General features: G+C 39.2%; 1 protein-coding gene across 1 annotated transcript; it reads left to right on the plus strand.

Moving 5' to 3' along the window:
• The first annotated feature begins 975 nt into the window (after positions 1–975).
• stx1a (syntaxin 1A (brain)) lies at positions 976–16,901 on the plus strand. The gene is made up of 9 exons (XM_016528104.1): positions 976–1,113; positions 1,659–1,758; positions 6,564–6,638; positions 7,209–7,291; positions 7,394–7,502; positions 11,078–11,151; positions 12,547–12,684; positions 15,588–15,698; positions 16,618–16,901. The coding sequence occupies exons 1-9, from the start codon at positions 976–978 to the stop codon at positions 16,693–16,695; spliced, it is 906 nt and encodes a 301-aa protein (XP_016383590.1). The 3' UTR covers positions 16,696–16,901.
• Positions 16,902–17,186: the final 285 nt, after the last annotated feature.

Raw genomic sequence — 17,186 nt, forward strand, 5'->3', positions numbered from 1 at the left:
AAAGGATGTGTTCTCAAGGACTGTGCCCAGATAAGGGTTTCTCTGCATTGTTTAGTGCTAGGTTTGCTGCTCCAACCATTTTCTTTGTGGTTTTGTGTAGCCCGGTGAAGGTGCTGAGTTTGAGCACTAGGCCTATATTTAAATTTGTTTTGTTATTTTGTTTATTTCCTTTTTGCTTGTTTGTACTTTGTATTTAGTTATCACCCTCATTTGTGTCTGTGGGGAGAAAATAAACCACTTTTTGCACTTCATTCCCCTTGTCGGACCATGCTTATCTAGTTCCTCCCTAGACCATCGGAACCACGATATCTGACTTTGATGGCCATAAGGTTAGCAAGTTCAGTCACCTAAAAGTTTGCACATTTTCAGTATTTGCACACAATTCAATGAATTTGTTTTTACAATTCATCTTATTTTAGGCAGTTTTACAAAGAATAGTGCCTCACAAACCTCCCAATTTACACGCTAGCAGTTATCGCTATCAGTTTCTTTGTGTTATTGACAATGTGTCCAACCAATCACAAGTTAAGTATGGAGTGCCACAGGGTTCAGTATTAGGTCCTCTACTTTTCTCCTTGTATATGCTTCGCTTATTGTGGTTCCATGAACGCCAGTTCAGTTATGCATGTATTATATATGACAAGATTGTTTGTTTATAATTTTGTAAAACTTTTGCACACTTTACTGCATCATCTCTATCATGACGTCCTGTGCTGTTATTCTGCCCGGCTCCATACATGGCTCTGACACTCCTGTGGTCAAAATGTTTCATTGCCGGATCAAAAGACTATTTGCAAACTAAGGTATCAGTGGACAGGTTTTTGTTGTCGACATTGTTGATTGATTCGGCCCTAATGATTGTATGGGCACAGGTCTAACAAATAGCTTGAATGCACTGTAAGTCGCTTTGGATAAAAGGATCTGCCAAATGAATAAATGTGAAATGACACTACAACTGTTCCTGCGATTACTACAATGACAAGTTCATTTTTTAATGATAATAAACCACCTAATGACTACCGTATTTCTGTTCATAAGGGAAAAGACCCAGAAGAGGTGGACGAGGTGGCCGTCGGTATTGAAAAGGGTTTCATGGACGAGTTCTTTGAGCAGGTTTGATATTAATATTGCTATTTCACTAATGAAATCTCCTTCTCTGGGATTTGTTTCCTAATCAGCCACACACAGAAAGATGCTGCTGCATGATGCTCTATAATGACACGCAATTAACACATCATGTTAAGACTGCCATAAAACAGATTCACAGAAGAGCTTAAATGTGTTTGAACAGAGTCAGCACTAAACTTTGCAGTTGCGTTCTATTTATCAAGTAACACTGATAACTTATTTTAACCTGTTATATAAGATACATATGCAAACATACACTATACATATATAAATCAACAGTTGACATATGCACAGGAAAAGAAATGACTGCTGATCAGATTTGTGTTTGAAATATGAAAACATATTGGTAATTTTTTGTAAAACTCTAAGTTTCGTGACGCTTAATCAATTTATTTGTGAATCAACTATCTGTGTGTGAATTTATTTGAAATTTTGAGTCAGGTCTAACCCTGCAGAGATATTTGAAACAAGCTTTACTGATAATAAACAACATGTATTTGATCCGTTCTGAACTTCCTCTTATCTCTCAGGTAGAGGAGATTCAAGGGTTCATTGACTCTCTGGCAGAGAAAGTAGAAGAAGTGAAAATAAACCACAGCGCCATCCTGGCCTCTCCAAACCCAGCCGAGAGTAAGATCCTGCTACACATAAAGCCTTAATTAACTCACAAACGCAAATGAAAAAGATTACAGTCTGTCGATCAGCTTCACCATTACAAATAATTTGTGTATCTCTGTAAGAACTTACGTGAACATTTAACTAGATTTCAGACATAACAACAGGACTGTTCTGATTGGCTGCATTCGCACAGCTACAGAATGTGGAGGTCGGTCCTGCTTCAGGTGTTCAATACACTTCTGTTTACACTCGCTTCACTTATGAAAGACAGTGACTACATTACAAGTGACTCCATTAACCCTCAGATATTTACTCAGATATATGCAGACCCTTATCAAGGATCCGGTTGTCCGTTTACACTTTATTTTAAGGTGCCCTTGTTACAGTGTAATTACACAAGTAAGTATTGAGTAATATTAATTATCAAAGTGTACTTGCTATATAATTAGGTTATGGCTTCATTTTCCTTGTAGTTATGCATAATTTACTGTTATTGCTCTAGCAGTTAAAGTACATGTAAGATGTGTAACAAGGACACTGTAAAAAGTGGGAAAAGACTGTGAACCATTATGTTCTTTTGTTTATGTGAAAGGAAACATTACAATTTAATTTAGTAATTTGTGCACCAGAGTCACATCTCTATTTTGAGAGTGAGATTGGTTACTGTGTGCTGTGTGAACGGACAGTCAACCCATTCAACCCTAACCCATTCTACAGAAATAAGCTTTGCTCAGATTCTGAAAAAAAATGACAGTAAACAATAGTGCCATATTCTATTGAAATCCTCCTTATAATGCAATTAGTAACAATTTTATACACTGACTGTAAAGGGATATAAATGTATGGATTCCCTCAAATGGACAGGAAAAAAACATTAGAGTGACCTGTTACCTGTTCAGAGAAGTGAACGATCTTCATATCTTTGCACTTCTGACCTGACGATAATTGTTTTTGTGTGTGTGTTTTTTTCTTATTTAATTATTGTTCCTGTAGCTCATGGATTTGATTCTGAGAGGATGAACTGAACTGAGCTAATAAAATGTATACCTTGAATGCAATGTGAGCTGCTTTGGATAAAAGCCTTTATCAAATGCAAGCAAAGTACAATATATTTCAGCCGGCCTGTGATCTCTCTCTCTATCTCTCATGTCTCTGTATAAAGCACAAACGCACTCTGCTCCTGCTGATTGTCAGTCTTCACCGCTCTTGCCGTGTTTGACGTCATGGAATATTAGATTAGAAAGTGAATTTTAGCCCTGGATCTGGTACAGTTTTTTTATAGCCACAACTGCACCAAAACATTGCTGACACTCATGTGCAGTGAGCCATGAAAGAGAAGCAGATGTGGTCCAACTGTAAGACATCACACTGAGTTCTTGTCTGGTTGGGTTGTGTTACAGCCTGACGACGCTCATGACTGACAAACTAAAAGCCAGTGTTCTCCCACAATTACAGCAGTTCTCTGTTCTTTAATTTACTCACAGTAAATGACTGTACTCTGTACTGACACAGGAAATATTAATGGATTGATAGATCTTGTGGGTAGTGGCGTATGAGATGGCTAAAAGAGTTCCTGAGGACATGAAGAGCAGCACAGGACTTCAGTCTCAAGCAAAGACTATGAGAAAGGAGGATGTGAACTGGGAGTTACAACTCTCAACACAAAGCCAGTGATGATCAGAGCCCAGCAAACAGGAGGTGGATTATACAAACATTAAAGGGATAGTTCACCCAAAAATGAAAAAGCAGTCATTTACTCACTCTGGTGTTGTTCCCATACCATATGGCCGTTTCTTTCCCTCCGGACCTTGAAAAAAAAAAGATGCAAAAGTATCACAGAACGGTTCCATGTGATATGAGCCATATATTCCAAGTGTTCTGGGGGCATATGATAGGGTTTGGTGAAAATCAATCCGAAACTGAAAGTGTTATTTAACGAAAATCCTGACATTGGCCGTTAGTCTTATGTGCACGACTGCACATTCATGAAACTCATGCAATTCACCCCGACTCACTCAGAAAAAAAGTGCACAATTTGGAGAAATCAAGATCAATAAAGGCACAAAATGAAATACAATATCTAGAAATACCAAAGAAGTATCCATGCAGTTTCTTCACTGAGTTGAATATCTCCAGACTGGAACTCTGGTTGTCAGATGACAGTCAGAATGAAAATTGACAGATGTGAACACGATAACTTGTTGCGATGAACACAACAGATATATTCACCTCAGAGAAGAAAGTGCTGCAACGTTAAGTCAGTGAAAATGAAACTAACAGAACATAACTTGACAGTACGTACCCTCCCGGAAGGCGCGACCTCACGCCGTAACAGAAGCGATGAGGTGGGAAGAGAGAGAAGAGGTGGGGGCTTTGGAGGAGGACAAGGAGCAGGAGAAGGGGTGGTGCGCAAAGAGCAGCCAGGATGATTGCCCATGGCAAAGTCGATGGAAGGAGGAGCCATGGTGGAGGAAGTGGCTGACGAGAGCTCAGAGCGACCCAGGAGACAGCCAAGAGGAAGGCAACTCACGGCGGAGCTGAGGGAGGGAGGAGCCATGGTGGAGCCCTGGTGGGGTTGCTAAGTGAAACCATGGAAACGACTGGCCGAGGTGGAGTAGGTGGAGGTGGAGACACAGGCGGAGCCGAAGAGCTGCAGAGACCAAGCGACAAAGAAGGTCCTGGAGACCGAGGTGTAGCCGCAGTGATGAGTGGCCAAGGTGAACCCAGGGAGCCGGAGGGAAGGAGGAGCCTGCCAGAGCCGAAGGGGTGGAGGGACGAGTACCTGTAAGTCCGTGGTGCAGGCAAAGTGATGACTGACCAAGGCAGAGCCGGAGGGGCAAGGAAACCCAGTAGAGCCAGAAGGATGACGTCCCATGGTGGAGCCGAGGGACTGAGGAGCCAAGGCAGAGCCAAATGGTTGATGGGCTCCACAGGTTTACACTCCATGGCGGAGCTAGGGACCAGAAGCCCCAAGGCGGATCAGAGCTGCATGGCAGGACTGGTAGTGGAGCTGAGCGGCTGGAGGGCGCCAGCGGAGGTGGAGCCGAGGGAATGTCTGGCTTCAGTGGAGCGTGCAGGAGAGGAAGGCTTGGTAAGTAAGCAGGCTCAGTGATGAACAGGGCTGGTGACAACAAAGAACACACTGTGATGGACAGGACTGGTGATGATGAAGAACATTCAGTGCTGGATGTGACTGTTGACGAAGACTCTGAGCTGGACCAGCAACGGCAAAGACACAGTGCAGGAAGGGACCAGTGGCAGAGAAGGTTCACGGGTGGGAAGCAGTACTTCCGTTTCCCAATCAGTTAGCCATTCCTCTGTATCCAGCTCCACCAATATACCCGCCGGCATGGATGTTGTAGTCTGTGGTGGACATAAGCTGGATCTCCCGGTCTGCGGTGGGCTCAGGCTCCTTATCAGCCGTGGGTGAGGGCTCTGGGTCTGGCTCTGTGTGGTCCACTGGAGGATCTTGGGCAGGCAGGGTTGGGATGAGTATATCTGGTTCAGAGCAGGCTTCTTCCTCTACAATTAGTGGACTACCCACCAGACATAGAGCATACTCGATGTATTCAAATAATTAGCAGTTGCTGTTCCCTACCAGCATGATTTGAAGCTGTTCATCATGAAGCCGCTACAAAAGTGTCTCTTAATAGTGCACTCGTTCCAACTAACCTGATGGCACTCAGTCCTCAACATAATCCTCCAGTGGCCATCCTCCTTAATGTAAGGCCAGGAGTTGCTCTGAAATATAGTCCATTATTCTCATTTTTGTTGGTCCGGTGTTCTGTAACGTTAAGCCCAAGGAAGATGAAGAAAGTTCAAAAACAGATCAAATAAAACATGTTTTTTTTTTTAGAAAACAACAGAAGGTAATCCAAATAACAAGCCAAGCTACTGAACAGTGTGCACAATACACAAACAATTCTTAACTTAAGTCGTCAAGGTGATGAACAAGTTACAGACAGGTGTGATTGTTAATGAATGACCATGGTAACGGAAAGTGGTGGGAAACTAGAAGAAAGGAACGGGAAAGTGATAAGTAAAATCCATGAAAATTAAACTTAACAGAGCATAACTGGGACAAGTACATAGATTGTACTTTGTGTCGTGTTTTTATCAATCTTGATTTCTTGTGTGCTTTTCCTGGTTGAGTCGTAGTGAACTGCTGTGCTAATCTCATGAATGTGCAGTCATGCACAGAAACCAACAGCCAAGGTCAGGATTTTTGTTAAATAATACATTCAATTTTGGTTTGTTTTTCACCAAACCTTATCTTATATCCCCCGAACACTTGGAATATAAGGCACGTGTCGCATGGGACCACTTGGTGATATACTTTTGCATCTTTTTTTTTTTTTGTAAAGCTTGATGCTGATTGTTATCCACTGCCATTTTATAGATGACTGCAAGCAGGACATTTTAGAAAAATTATCTTTTTGTGGTCCAAAATAGAAGGAAGGGGATACAGCATTAGAACAACACCAGGGTGAATAAATTATGACTTCATTTTCATTTTTAGGTAACCTTTACCTAACCTTTAGGTAATTTAGGTATTTTCCTCTGGAAATAAACAGAGGAAATCAATATACAGACAGTCAAAACACTGTAACTCTCTGCACAAAATTGCTAAAAATGCATTGCATTAAATTAAAGATGCCTTCAGTATTTCTAGAAGGGAATCTAGTTGGTAAATAATGTGTATGTCTTAGAATATTCTGAATATGCTGAGTGCATTACATATAGATATATTCCAGTAGCTGGAGATCAGAAATGATGTGCATGTAAACATGTTCTGTGTCTTTTTAATTTTATGACAGAAACAAAAGCAGATTTGGAGGAGTTGATGACAGATATCAAGAAGTTGGCTAATAAAGTACGCTCCAAGTTAAAGAGTGAGTTCTTCGTCCTCAACAACACACGTTGCAACCAGTTACATGTTGAAGCATTAAAGAATCGATTGCCTCTCTCTTCACCTGCCAGTCACACTCGAATCAATGTCCTACAGACTAGCTTACTTCAGTCTGAATGTGATAGACTGTAGTGAAATAGAAGCTCACTTAAAGTTTTATAAATAGCAAGAAACGTAATAGGCAGTCAGTCTAGTGACAATAACATTGTCTGATATGAGCACTCAAGCTTCAGCTGGTTCAAAATGCAGCAGCTAATTTAATAACCCTACTGGACGTCCTCCCAGTAGTGCGTTGCAATAATCTAATCTTGAGGTCATGAATGCATGAATAAGCTTTTTGGCGTTAGAAATAGAGAGCAGTCCATATCATTTGCATTTACTATCATTCACTAATGTTCCATAATATGATGAAGTGATTAGTGTCTTGTAAATGCTGAGCTCACCGTAACATCATGACACTGATTCCAGAGGATTTGGAATAACTTTGGTATTATTTATTTATCTTTACTCTCTTTAGCACTAGTAAATAATTAACCACAGTGATTTTTTTTAGATATCCAGCAGACCATAGAGCAGGAGGAGGCACTAAACCATTCAAAAAATCCATCAGCTGATCTGAGGATACGGAAAACACAGGTCAGAGGGGTTGGACACGACTCCATTACAACCTGTTACTCACTGATGACTGGCAGATGTGTTGTTGTGTGTACATTAATATAAGAGGTTTCTGTTTTTCAGCACTCCACCCTGTCACGTAAATTTGTGGAGGTGATGACGGAATATAATGCAACGCAGTCAGATTACAGGGAACGCTGTAAAGGACGGATACAGAGACAGCTGGAGATCAGTGAGTAAACACACACACTAGTAACACTTTAGTTTAGGGACCAATTCTCACTATTAAATAGTTGATTATTAGCATGCATTTTTCTACACTGTTAAAATTTTTTGTGTGTGAAAATACAGTATATTCCAGGTTAATAATTGCATTACTTTCACCGTAATTTCAGAGTGGCACTTCTCTTGTATTCTTGTGAACAAACAGCATCATACTGTGTTTCTACAGTGCAGATGTACTCTGAAGGCACCCAGCATGCAATGCAGCACGAATAGATCATGCTGTAGAGTTTTTTCATTCTTGTTGGTTTTATTTGTGCTATTGAACTTGTTTTCGGTTCACTTTTAGCAGTTTGTGTTGTTAGTTTATTTTCTAATGTTGGTTTGTGTTGGTTTTATTTGTTGAGTGTTACCATTGTTGTGTTGAGTTTTGATGTCACATCTTTCAAAGACATTTCTCAGCAGTCGCTTCACTATCGTGAAAGATCCATCCACAAACAGTTATGAATATGAAATAAGTTATTATTAATCTTCATGCTTAAATAATGCTAAAATAAAATTTTCATGTTCATGCTAAGAATAGTTTGACTATCTTAAAATCAGGAAATTCACTTCATATTCTGGTTTGTCATCATTTTAATAAATGTTTTCATTTGTCACACTTCTGACGTGACTAGATCAGAAATTTGAATATGAATACACAAGGTCACAGAGCCCAAACAAATGCTAATCACTATTCACCATTATGGTGACTTCAAAACAATTACAGCAGTAAACAACTAAATTTCTCACAGTGGCACAGTTAAAGACAACTTTATAACGTGAATTCACAGTAAAACAAGAGCAGTTAATGACTGTGATGTTAGCATCATTCTGCTGTTCATTCACAGTCATTTGTGAGAAAATGACCAGCATGCATCGATTTCACAGTAAATTCCTGACTACAGTATTATTGTATTATATATTACAGTATTATTGTAAAATAATACTCTTTAATCCTGTAAATTCCTGGCAATTTTTACAGTGTAGCAAATTGGCTGTTTATTAGTACTTCTAAAGCATGTGTTAATGCCTTATTCCGCATGACCATGTTTTAGATCTCTTAATCCCAAACCCCATACCTAAACTTAACAACTACCTTACTAACTATTAATAAGCCGCAAGTTAGAAGTTTATTGAGGCAGAAGTCATAGTTAATAGTTGGTTAATAATGAGGATTAGACCCCTAAAAAGTGTGACCAAAAACAAACAATTTTCAGTACAATAATATTTATACAAATAATAATTGTAATAGCTGTAAGCAATTAATAAAACATAATTGCCCCAAAACAACACTAATGAGTTCTTCTATGAATTTATGCTTTAGTGTCAATTGCTTCTGTCTCTTCACATGATCCCTGACTCAGGTTAAGCTCAAGGAGTTGGGATGTCCATATAGCAAAACCTTCATTCTGTTCATGTGTTCAGTTCATCTGTTCAGTGAACTACTGTATGTTTGTGTTGATTTTGAGAAGATCCAAGCACGGCCCAGTTTAAGCTTCCTGAGGTGTTGATTCAGTATCTGCCAGTACTTAATGAGTTAATGATACCATTTATCCTAACAAGATGTACATTTCAAGAGCCTTTGGAAGAAAAACAGCCCTAAAACATCCAAGATCCACAACCATGCATGACATCTTTCTCGAGTTCGCTCGGGCCGTATGCTCTTCTGTCCTCGTGTCTTGTGTTGTTGCATGCAGCTCGTGTTATTTCGGCTGCGTGCTTTCATGTTACGTCTTGTGCTGTGCAGCATGCAGCTTGTGTTTTTCATTGGCTGCATGCTTTCATGTTGCCATGTCTTGTGTGAACACGCGGCTTATGAGTATTCTCGCTTGTGTTTTTGTTTTGTGTGAGCACATGGATTTTGTATTGTTTGGTTTCTTGTGCCATGTGCTCTCATGCCAATTGTCTAACCCCACCCATCTTGTTACCTGTTTATTGGTTTATTTGCCCCACCTGTGTTTCCCTTATTAACCTCCTCATTTTCTCCCTATTTACTCTCCTTGTGTTTGCAGTCCTGTGCAAGTTCGTCGTCAAATGTTGTGTGTGCCTTGTGTCTTGCCTTGTCCTGTCCTGCCTTGCCAGTCGGTTTCCCCTACGGGGTAGTTTCTGTTTTTTTTGTTTTATTTTTTTTATTAATAAAAGCCCTAATTCCTCCTGCGATTGAGTCCTTGCCTCATCCCTTCATCCCCAACCCTGACAATTTGTGCATTATGCCTTGCAATGAAAATCAAATTCTAACATGAAAGCTTCAATTAGACCACTGGGTGCCAGGTTTTAAAGTCAGGATTGCTGTAAATATGTACCAGAGGTATGCAACAGGTCATGCATTCCCTGGGAATCGAAACCATGACCTCGACGTTGCTAGCGTGGGTTCTGTGTCAAAAGGATTTTTCTTGTGACTCAAGAGGAGTGTGCTCATCACTCTGAACTGCTTGAAGTTAAAATGTCATTTTATGTATTTCCCAGCTCTCCTATGTCATCATGTTTTTGCCAACACTCTAATGCCAAGGCATATTAGTGTTTTGTGTGGTACTGTCTAGTGTTCCTACGTCCTCTATAGGATTATATGGTTCTGGAGAGAACAGATGACCCCCATCTGTCTGACAGGCCTCACTCGAAACACACACGCCACGACACCGTCCACAGTACAGCTCTGCATTCAGTGTGTAATCAAGTCTGAGTCACGATACATCCAGATCACAGATGTGTGATCACTCCACACAGTTCATTATTAACTCAATGAGCCACTGATTACAGACTGTCAGGGGTGAACAATGGTGCATGTCACCTCGCTGTTTCAGGCTAGTGATTCTCTATTGTTTTTCTCGATTCTCATTTCAAAAAGTGCAGTAGAATTGTTTTTGAGTAATTAGCCCTTTAGAGAAACATTTCCTCCATAATGGATTTGCTCTTAACTTGACCCTTTACATTACATTTTCTGTGAAACCAGAAGGTAGTCTATTACTAGCAGTATTGTTTTGGCTCAGTCAGAGAGTACATTCATCACAGTTGTTGTGTATTTCTGTTATTTGGTGAAAAACATGGTAACACATAAGATTAGGGAGCACATGTTCACTGCTGACTATGACGTTTGCTTATTATTAGTTAGTAAGGTAGTTGTTAAGTTTAGGATTAATGCATCTAGAATATGGTCATGCAGAGTAAGGCATTAATATGTGTTTTATAAGTACTAATATACAGCCAATATGTGAGTAATATGCATCCTAAAAAGCAACTAGTTAATAGTCAATAGTGTTCCCTAATCTAAAGTGTTACCAAAAACATTTACCCATCAACCCATGCGTCATACTGTAGTCTGGAGAGATGCAAAACTCTGCATATTCATGTTGACTTTAAAATCTATTTCATGAAGTTACTAAACCTCTCAGATTTAACTACAGTCACATGACATTATGCATGTCTGCACAGATCAAATATGCATTGTATGTTTGAGTCTTTTTCTATCAAAGACAAAAAATTTAACCCATGCTCCTTTGTGCTATAACACTAGCAAGATATTAATGTTTTTTTTTTTCTTTGTAGCGGGAAGAAATACAACAAATGAGGAGTTGGAGAGCATGTTAGAAAGTAACAACCCCTCCATCTTCACTTCAGGGGTGAGTGGATGTATATAGCATCATATATTAGTACAGTAAAAATGTGCATTCTTTAAAGAAACAGATGGAGAAATGTGTAATAAAGTTATGCAGATTCTCACTGTATTGTACGTTTGGATTTTGTTTTTGTTTTTTTATGTAAAAAAGTTCAGTTTTTGGCAAAGGTAAAAGCCCTTTTGAAATGTAAATTCATATCTGTACAGTAGAGGGCGCAGCTCAAACAAAACTTTCAGCTGTGCTACTATTCTGGATTGCATGAAGAATAGGATACAGGAGACGAAAGATCAACACTTTGTTCTCAATCACAATAAACTAAAAAAAAAAAAAAAAATTGGAAATGTTCATCTAAAGTCATTTTTGCTAATTAGGATGGTTGAACTGAATCATCGAAGGTCAGTAGCAAATACATTGATTAATAAATGGGATTAAATGCATAAAGGATATTTGTGACCCTGGAGCACAAAAGCAGTGTTAAGTCGCTGGGGTATATTTGTAGCAATAGCCAACAATACATTGTATGGGTCAAAATTATTGATTTTTTTTTATGCCAAAAATCATTAGGATATTAAGTAAAGATCATGTTCCTTGAAGATATTTTGTAAATGTTCTACTGTAAATATATAAAAACGTAATTTTTGATTAGTAATAATTTAATTGTGTTATTTATTGAGTTTGCATTTCACTGTTTTTATTCATTTCTCAAAATACTGAATCTGTTTTTGTGCGAGTGAGATGAGTAAATGCATGTTGACATTTAGTCTAGATTGACAGTAACATCATGTTCACGCAGCGCAAGAATATAACACAATTTACAAATACGCTTATAGCCTTTGTGAATTTTATCTGATGGCAATGATTCTCTCACTTCTTTTTATTCCTTGGGTCCTACAGAATCGATAAGATACAGTTTGCGACAGTCTGCCTTTTTTTCTGTTCCCTATTTTCAGTCCAAAACGTACTGTTTTAAACTCCTCGCAGACTGTTTGTCCGATTCTCACCAAATATCATCACCAGACCATTATTAAAGCACAAAGTTTTGTGTCTCAAAAGTATGGCACTTTTCCTCTTAGTTAATCGTGAGTGAGTAATGTTTGGATTAATCAACCGAGTGTTCAGGATTACTGTCACAATAAAAGATAAACCTGCTTTCTAGAGCACCCCGCAGTTGAGTTTTACTGGAAAGCAGCTTTGAGAAATGATGACTTTGGTGGGATGGGGCTCTAAGGAGGTCTAAAGATTCGTATTTTGTAAGATAGGAATTTTCAGCCAATCCCCTTCTCAGAATATCCTGCATTTTTTGTTGTTGTTGTTTTTGCTCTCAGTAAAGCAGCCAGTGATTAAAGCAGAATTACGTTGGAAAACGTCCTCATTCTCACTTTCTAATTTTTGCTCCAGATCATCATGGACTGCAACATCAGTGAACAGGCCATGAATGAGATTGAGACGCGGCACAATGAAATCATCAAACTGGAGAACAGCATCCGTGAGCTGCATGATATGTTCGTGGATATGGCCATGCTGGTGGAGAGCCAGGTGAGCTTCACTGACAGATGATTAAACAGCTCTGTGTCACTATCAATAACACAAAATCTGGAAACTGACCAGTGGATATCTATTTTTACAGGACATAATCAAACCCAGCTAAAATTGGGTTTAGTGTGACATGTAGAAGTGAGCCCTAGTCCTGCAGCATTTGAGACACTTGATCTGATGAGTCACATTCACACTGTAAGGGACAGACAAGAGCTAAAACAGCGGTAAAGCAGTTGCAGTGTTTAGTCAGACTGCTTTCATGGGTGCGCAGTGAACCAGTCAGTCGGCTGACATCTCAACTCACCCACATTATGGTAATTTCAGAACTCAGAAATGAAACATAACGTGTGGAGGCATCTTCAGTCATCAAACAAACACAAACACTGTCTTCCAGCAGCTTCTGCACTTTTGAGCTCTTTGCAGCAGTGACTGTATGATGTTGAGATCCATCTTTTCACACTGAGGATAACAGAGAGACTCATACACAAGTATTGATGCTCAAGAAGGTAGCAATGCTTTAAGAGCCGAGGGGAATAAACTTGATGGTCAAGGTGAATTGTTCCTATGTTTGTTCCTATGCGCTCTCCTATTGAGGTCTTTGATCTTGAAATGAGCTGATAATTAAACAAATGCAGCGCTTATCTTTTGATTTCGTTGACGTGAACTCCGTTCAATTTAAATATAGCGCGGGAATTGAAGATCGGATTTATATCCGTTTTGCGACGACACATTTATGTGGCCAAATGTAAATGGAAACGTTTTAACAAATCAGATCAAGCGAAAACGCATGAAATGACCAGGTGTAAACAGGCCCTATACCAGTCATCGAAGGGAAATTAACTAGACACACACAGTAAAATCCCGAGTGTTAAATTAACACTGCTCGGAGCATATATGGTCCCACTCTGAAAGAGTGTTAAAGTAACGCTGAAGCAGTGTTAAAGTTACTGAGATAATTCTGTGATTAATTAAGTGCTGATTGATCATTAGTGCTGAACAGCTGCTGTTAACAAGCAGAATCACTGAAGAAAAGAGAACTGTTTTTTTTGGTGGTGACATTGTTGTCATGTTGTAGTCAGGTTCACTGATATTATCAGTGGTAATGTGTAATATAGTTTGTTATTGATCACAACTGTGCTTTAATGAAAAGCTTTAAAAACATTTTGCACCCCAGTTTAGAACATCTGTACTGTTTAGACACAGACATCAAGGATCAGCATATGAATCTCAACAATGGTGACGAGCATCAGACAGATTCATGCTGCAGTGCATTCTGGGTGCACCAATCATAACTCATCCATGGCTCCCAGCATGCATTGCAACATGAATAAATTATGCAGCTGCATTGTCTTAGTATTTTCTTTTATTTTTACTATTCGCTTTTATTTTTGTTATTTTTTGTTGTGACTTTTTACTGCCTTATTTTGTGACGTTCAAAAATCACATAAACATTATCTGAATATTTTGTCACCATTGCTGAGATTCACATGCTGATTCTTCATGTCTATGAGTGCCAGAATTGAAACACACTCAGGATTTTACTGTGCAGGTGAACATGATGAGTAGCCAAGAAAACAAACCAGGGCATAAGAGCCAAGGAAAAATTAACATGGGAACAGTGGAACAAAATAAACTTCAGAACAGCTATATTTTAGCAATATAAAACCCATGACCACTCCATTTGATAATTATTCTGTCCTGTCTTAAACAATCAGTGGCTCAAAAAAAAAAAAAAAAAAAATCAAGTCCCGTCCTACATTTTTTTCTCATTCAAGAAGCAGTTTCACTCATCTATACATACTACAAAAGAAAAGACGATTGCAATTTCCATTTCCAATTTTCTTCAATTTAAACATTCAAGCAAATTGAGCTCTCTTTTGTATCTTATCATGGTTGAACAGACAAATGCACACAAAATTATTAAAGCAACCACTATTCACCAAAACGGTAAGTTGAAGAAGAAAAAAAAACCATAAACATTAATTCTTAATAAAGAACTTCTGTTTTAGATACTCCAGAAATAAAGTCAGTCTGGTTAGTAATGTGTGAAGCTGGTGATGCTGTTTGTGGAGATGATTAATCATCTTCTGCTGAGATCTTGAGAGATTTAATGTCTTCTTTTATTTCAGTATTTCATCTAAGACTGTGGCTGAAGTCAGTTGTAGTTCTTGTGTTTCTCTTTTCTTCAGTGATTCTGCTTGTTAACAGCAGCTGTTCATCACTAATGATCAATCAGCACTTAATTAATCACATAATTATCTCATTAACTTTAACACTGCTTCAGTGTTACTTTAACACTCTTTTAGAGTGGGACCATATATGCTCCGAGCAGTGTTCATTTAACACTCGGGAATTTACTGTGTAAGATCGACCAATAGCAAACCACAACCATCCAACCATCCAATCAACTCCCCATGGACAAAATCAAGTCCCGCCCTACATTTTTTTCTCATTCAAGAAGCAGTTTCACTCATCTATACATACTACAAAAGAAAAGACGATTGCAATTTCCATTTCCAATTTTCTTCAATTTAAACATTCAAGCAAATTGAGCTCTCTTTTGTATCTTATCATGGTTGAACAGACAAATGCACACAAAATTACCGTTCTGTCATGTCCTGAGCTGGCATCTATGCACTTCCTTTCACTGAGCCCTTTGAATTGTATACATGTTTTCGTTCGGCCGTCATTGGAGATAGATGCAGTTTGCTGTCAGATGTAATTACAGCATCTACCAGCAGGGGCTAAAACTTTGACCCCCCTTTACACCTTGAGCTTTATTTTGTTCAGTGCTAAATATATTTACCGCAGTGTGCCGTTACCCAACATATTCTCCATGAAAACAAGAAATGGTCATTCAGTAAATAGTGTTTGGTGAGCTGTACTTTCCTGTTTTCTTTCAGGGAGAGTTAATAAACAATATAGAGAAGAATGTCTGCAGTGCACAGGAATATGTGGAAAAGGCCAAAGAGGAAACCAAAGCAGCTGTCAAAGTCCAGAAGACTAGCAGGACGGTGAGATTGAATCCATTAAACTCCTCTGAAATCACCTTTCTCTTTTTCTTTCCTCTTTCTCTGGGGCCGTGTCTCCTGCTCTGGTCAGGGAGATATGATAGACCGTATAGAGTATAATGTGGATCATTCAGTGGATTACATTAAGGATGCATTGTTAAACACCAAGAAGGCTGTAAAGTACCAGAGTAAAGCGCAAAGGGTGAGTGGAAGATACGTCAGTGCCTGCTGTCTGTCCTGCATGAGCTCATTTCTCACCTTTTCCCATTCCCACTCCTTATAGTGTTTAATGGGAAGCTTTGTCTGTGTGCTGTCGACATTAATCTAATGCTCTCATTCTCAATCATAGAGGTGCTAAATTCATTTACACAGAAACTAGCCAATAATATTTCACCCAAAAATGAAGATTTGCTGTAAATGCACTCACTCTCAGTTCATCCGAGATCAGGATGAGTTTGTTTCTTCATCAGGTTTGTAGAAATGTAGCATTGCATCAGTGTCTCAGCAATGGATGCTCTGCAGTGAATGGGTGCCGTCAGAATGAGAGTCCAAACAGCTGATAAAAACATCACAATAATCCACAAGTAATCCACACCACTCCAGTCCATCAGTTAATGTCTGGAGAAGACAAAAGCTGAAACTAATCCAGCATTAAGATGCCTGTAACTTCAGACCGTTGCTTCCTTTATTCATAATATTGCGTTCTCCATGGAAAAAAGCATGCAGTGCAGCTGAGCTCCAGTCTCATTTTGTTCCACTGTAGAAGGAAAGGGTTTGGTACAGGAGAAACTGATGACTAGATTTTCATTTCTGGGTGAGCTAGCTAAACCTAGTTGTTAAGGTTTGTAATATGTTTAGTGCTGAGATATCATGAACTGAAGATCCCTGCAGCCCTCTCACTTTCTGTCCATATCGCCCACAGAAGCTGATCCTGATCGGCGGTTGTGTATCCGTCTGTCTTCTCATCCTCATCATCTCTCTAGCCATTGGATTGAGCTAACCCAATCACTCCGCTGTCTGCTTGTGACAGACAGGAGCTCAGGACCATCTGTTTGCATACTGTATTATTTGTGATATAGCCGATAGATTCAGTAGATTTTGTTTTTTTTTAAATCAGACATGCTGGGAAATTACATACAGACTGAGTGTGTTAAAGGGGTCCTATTATGCACTTTTACAAAGTCTTGATTTTGTTTTGGGGGTGTACTAGAACAGGCTCTCATACTAGGTTGTTCGAAAAACATTATTTTTCACATATTTTACATTATTACAACACCTCTCTCCCCAGTCTGGCATGAACGGCTCGAATAGTTCCTGTATCAAATGAAGGCCCGCCTTCTGAAAGACGAAATGTGCTGTGATTGGTTAGCAAGGCCAGTGTGTGTTGTGATTGGCACCACTCGGCGCCTACTCGGGAAATGTCATGCCCCTTACCATAGCCGCCTGCAAACTTCAGTGTAAATATTGCATCAATATCAAATCAATTTGAGC

This window comes from Sinocyclocheilus rhinocerous, unplaced genomic scaffold, assembly GCF_001515625.1.
Source record: "Sinocyclocheilus rhinocerous isolate Xijiao unplaced genomic scaffold, SAMN03320098_v1.1 scaffold601, whole genome shotgun sequence".
NCBI classification, from domain to species: Eukaryota; Metazoa; Chordata; class Actinopteri; order Cypriniformes; family Cyprinidae; genus Sinocyclocheilus; species Sinocyclocheilus rhinocerous.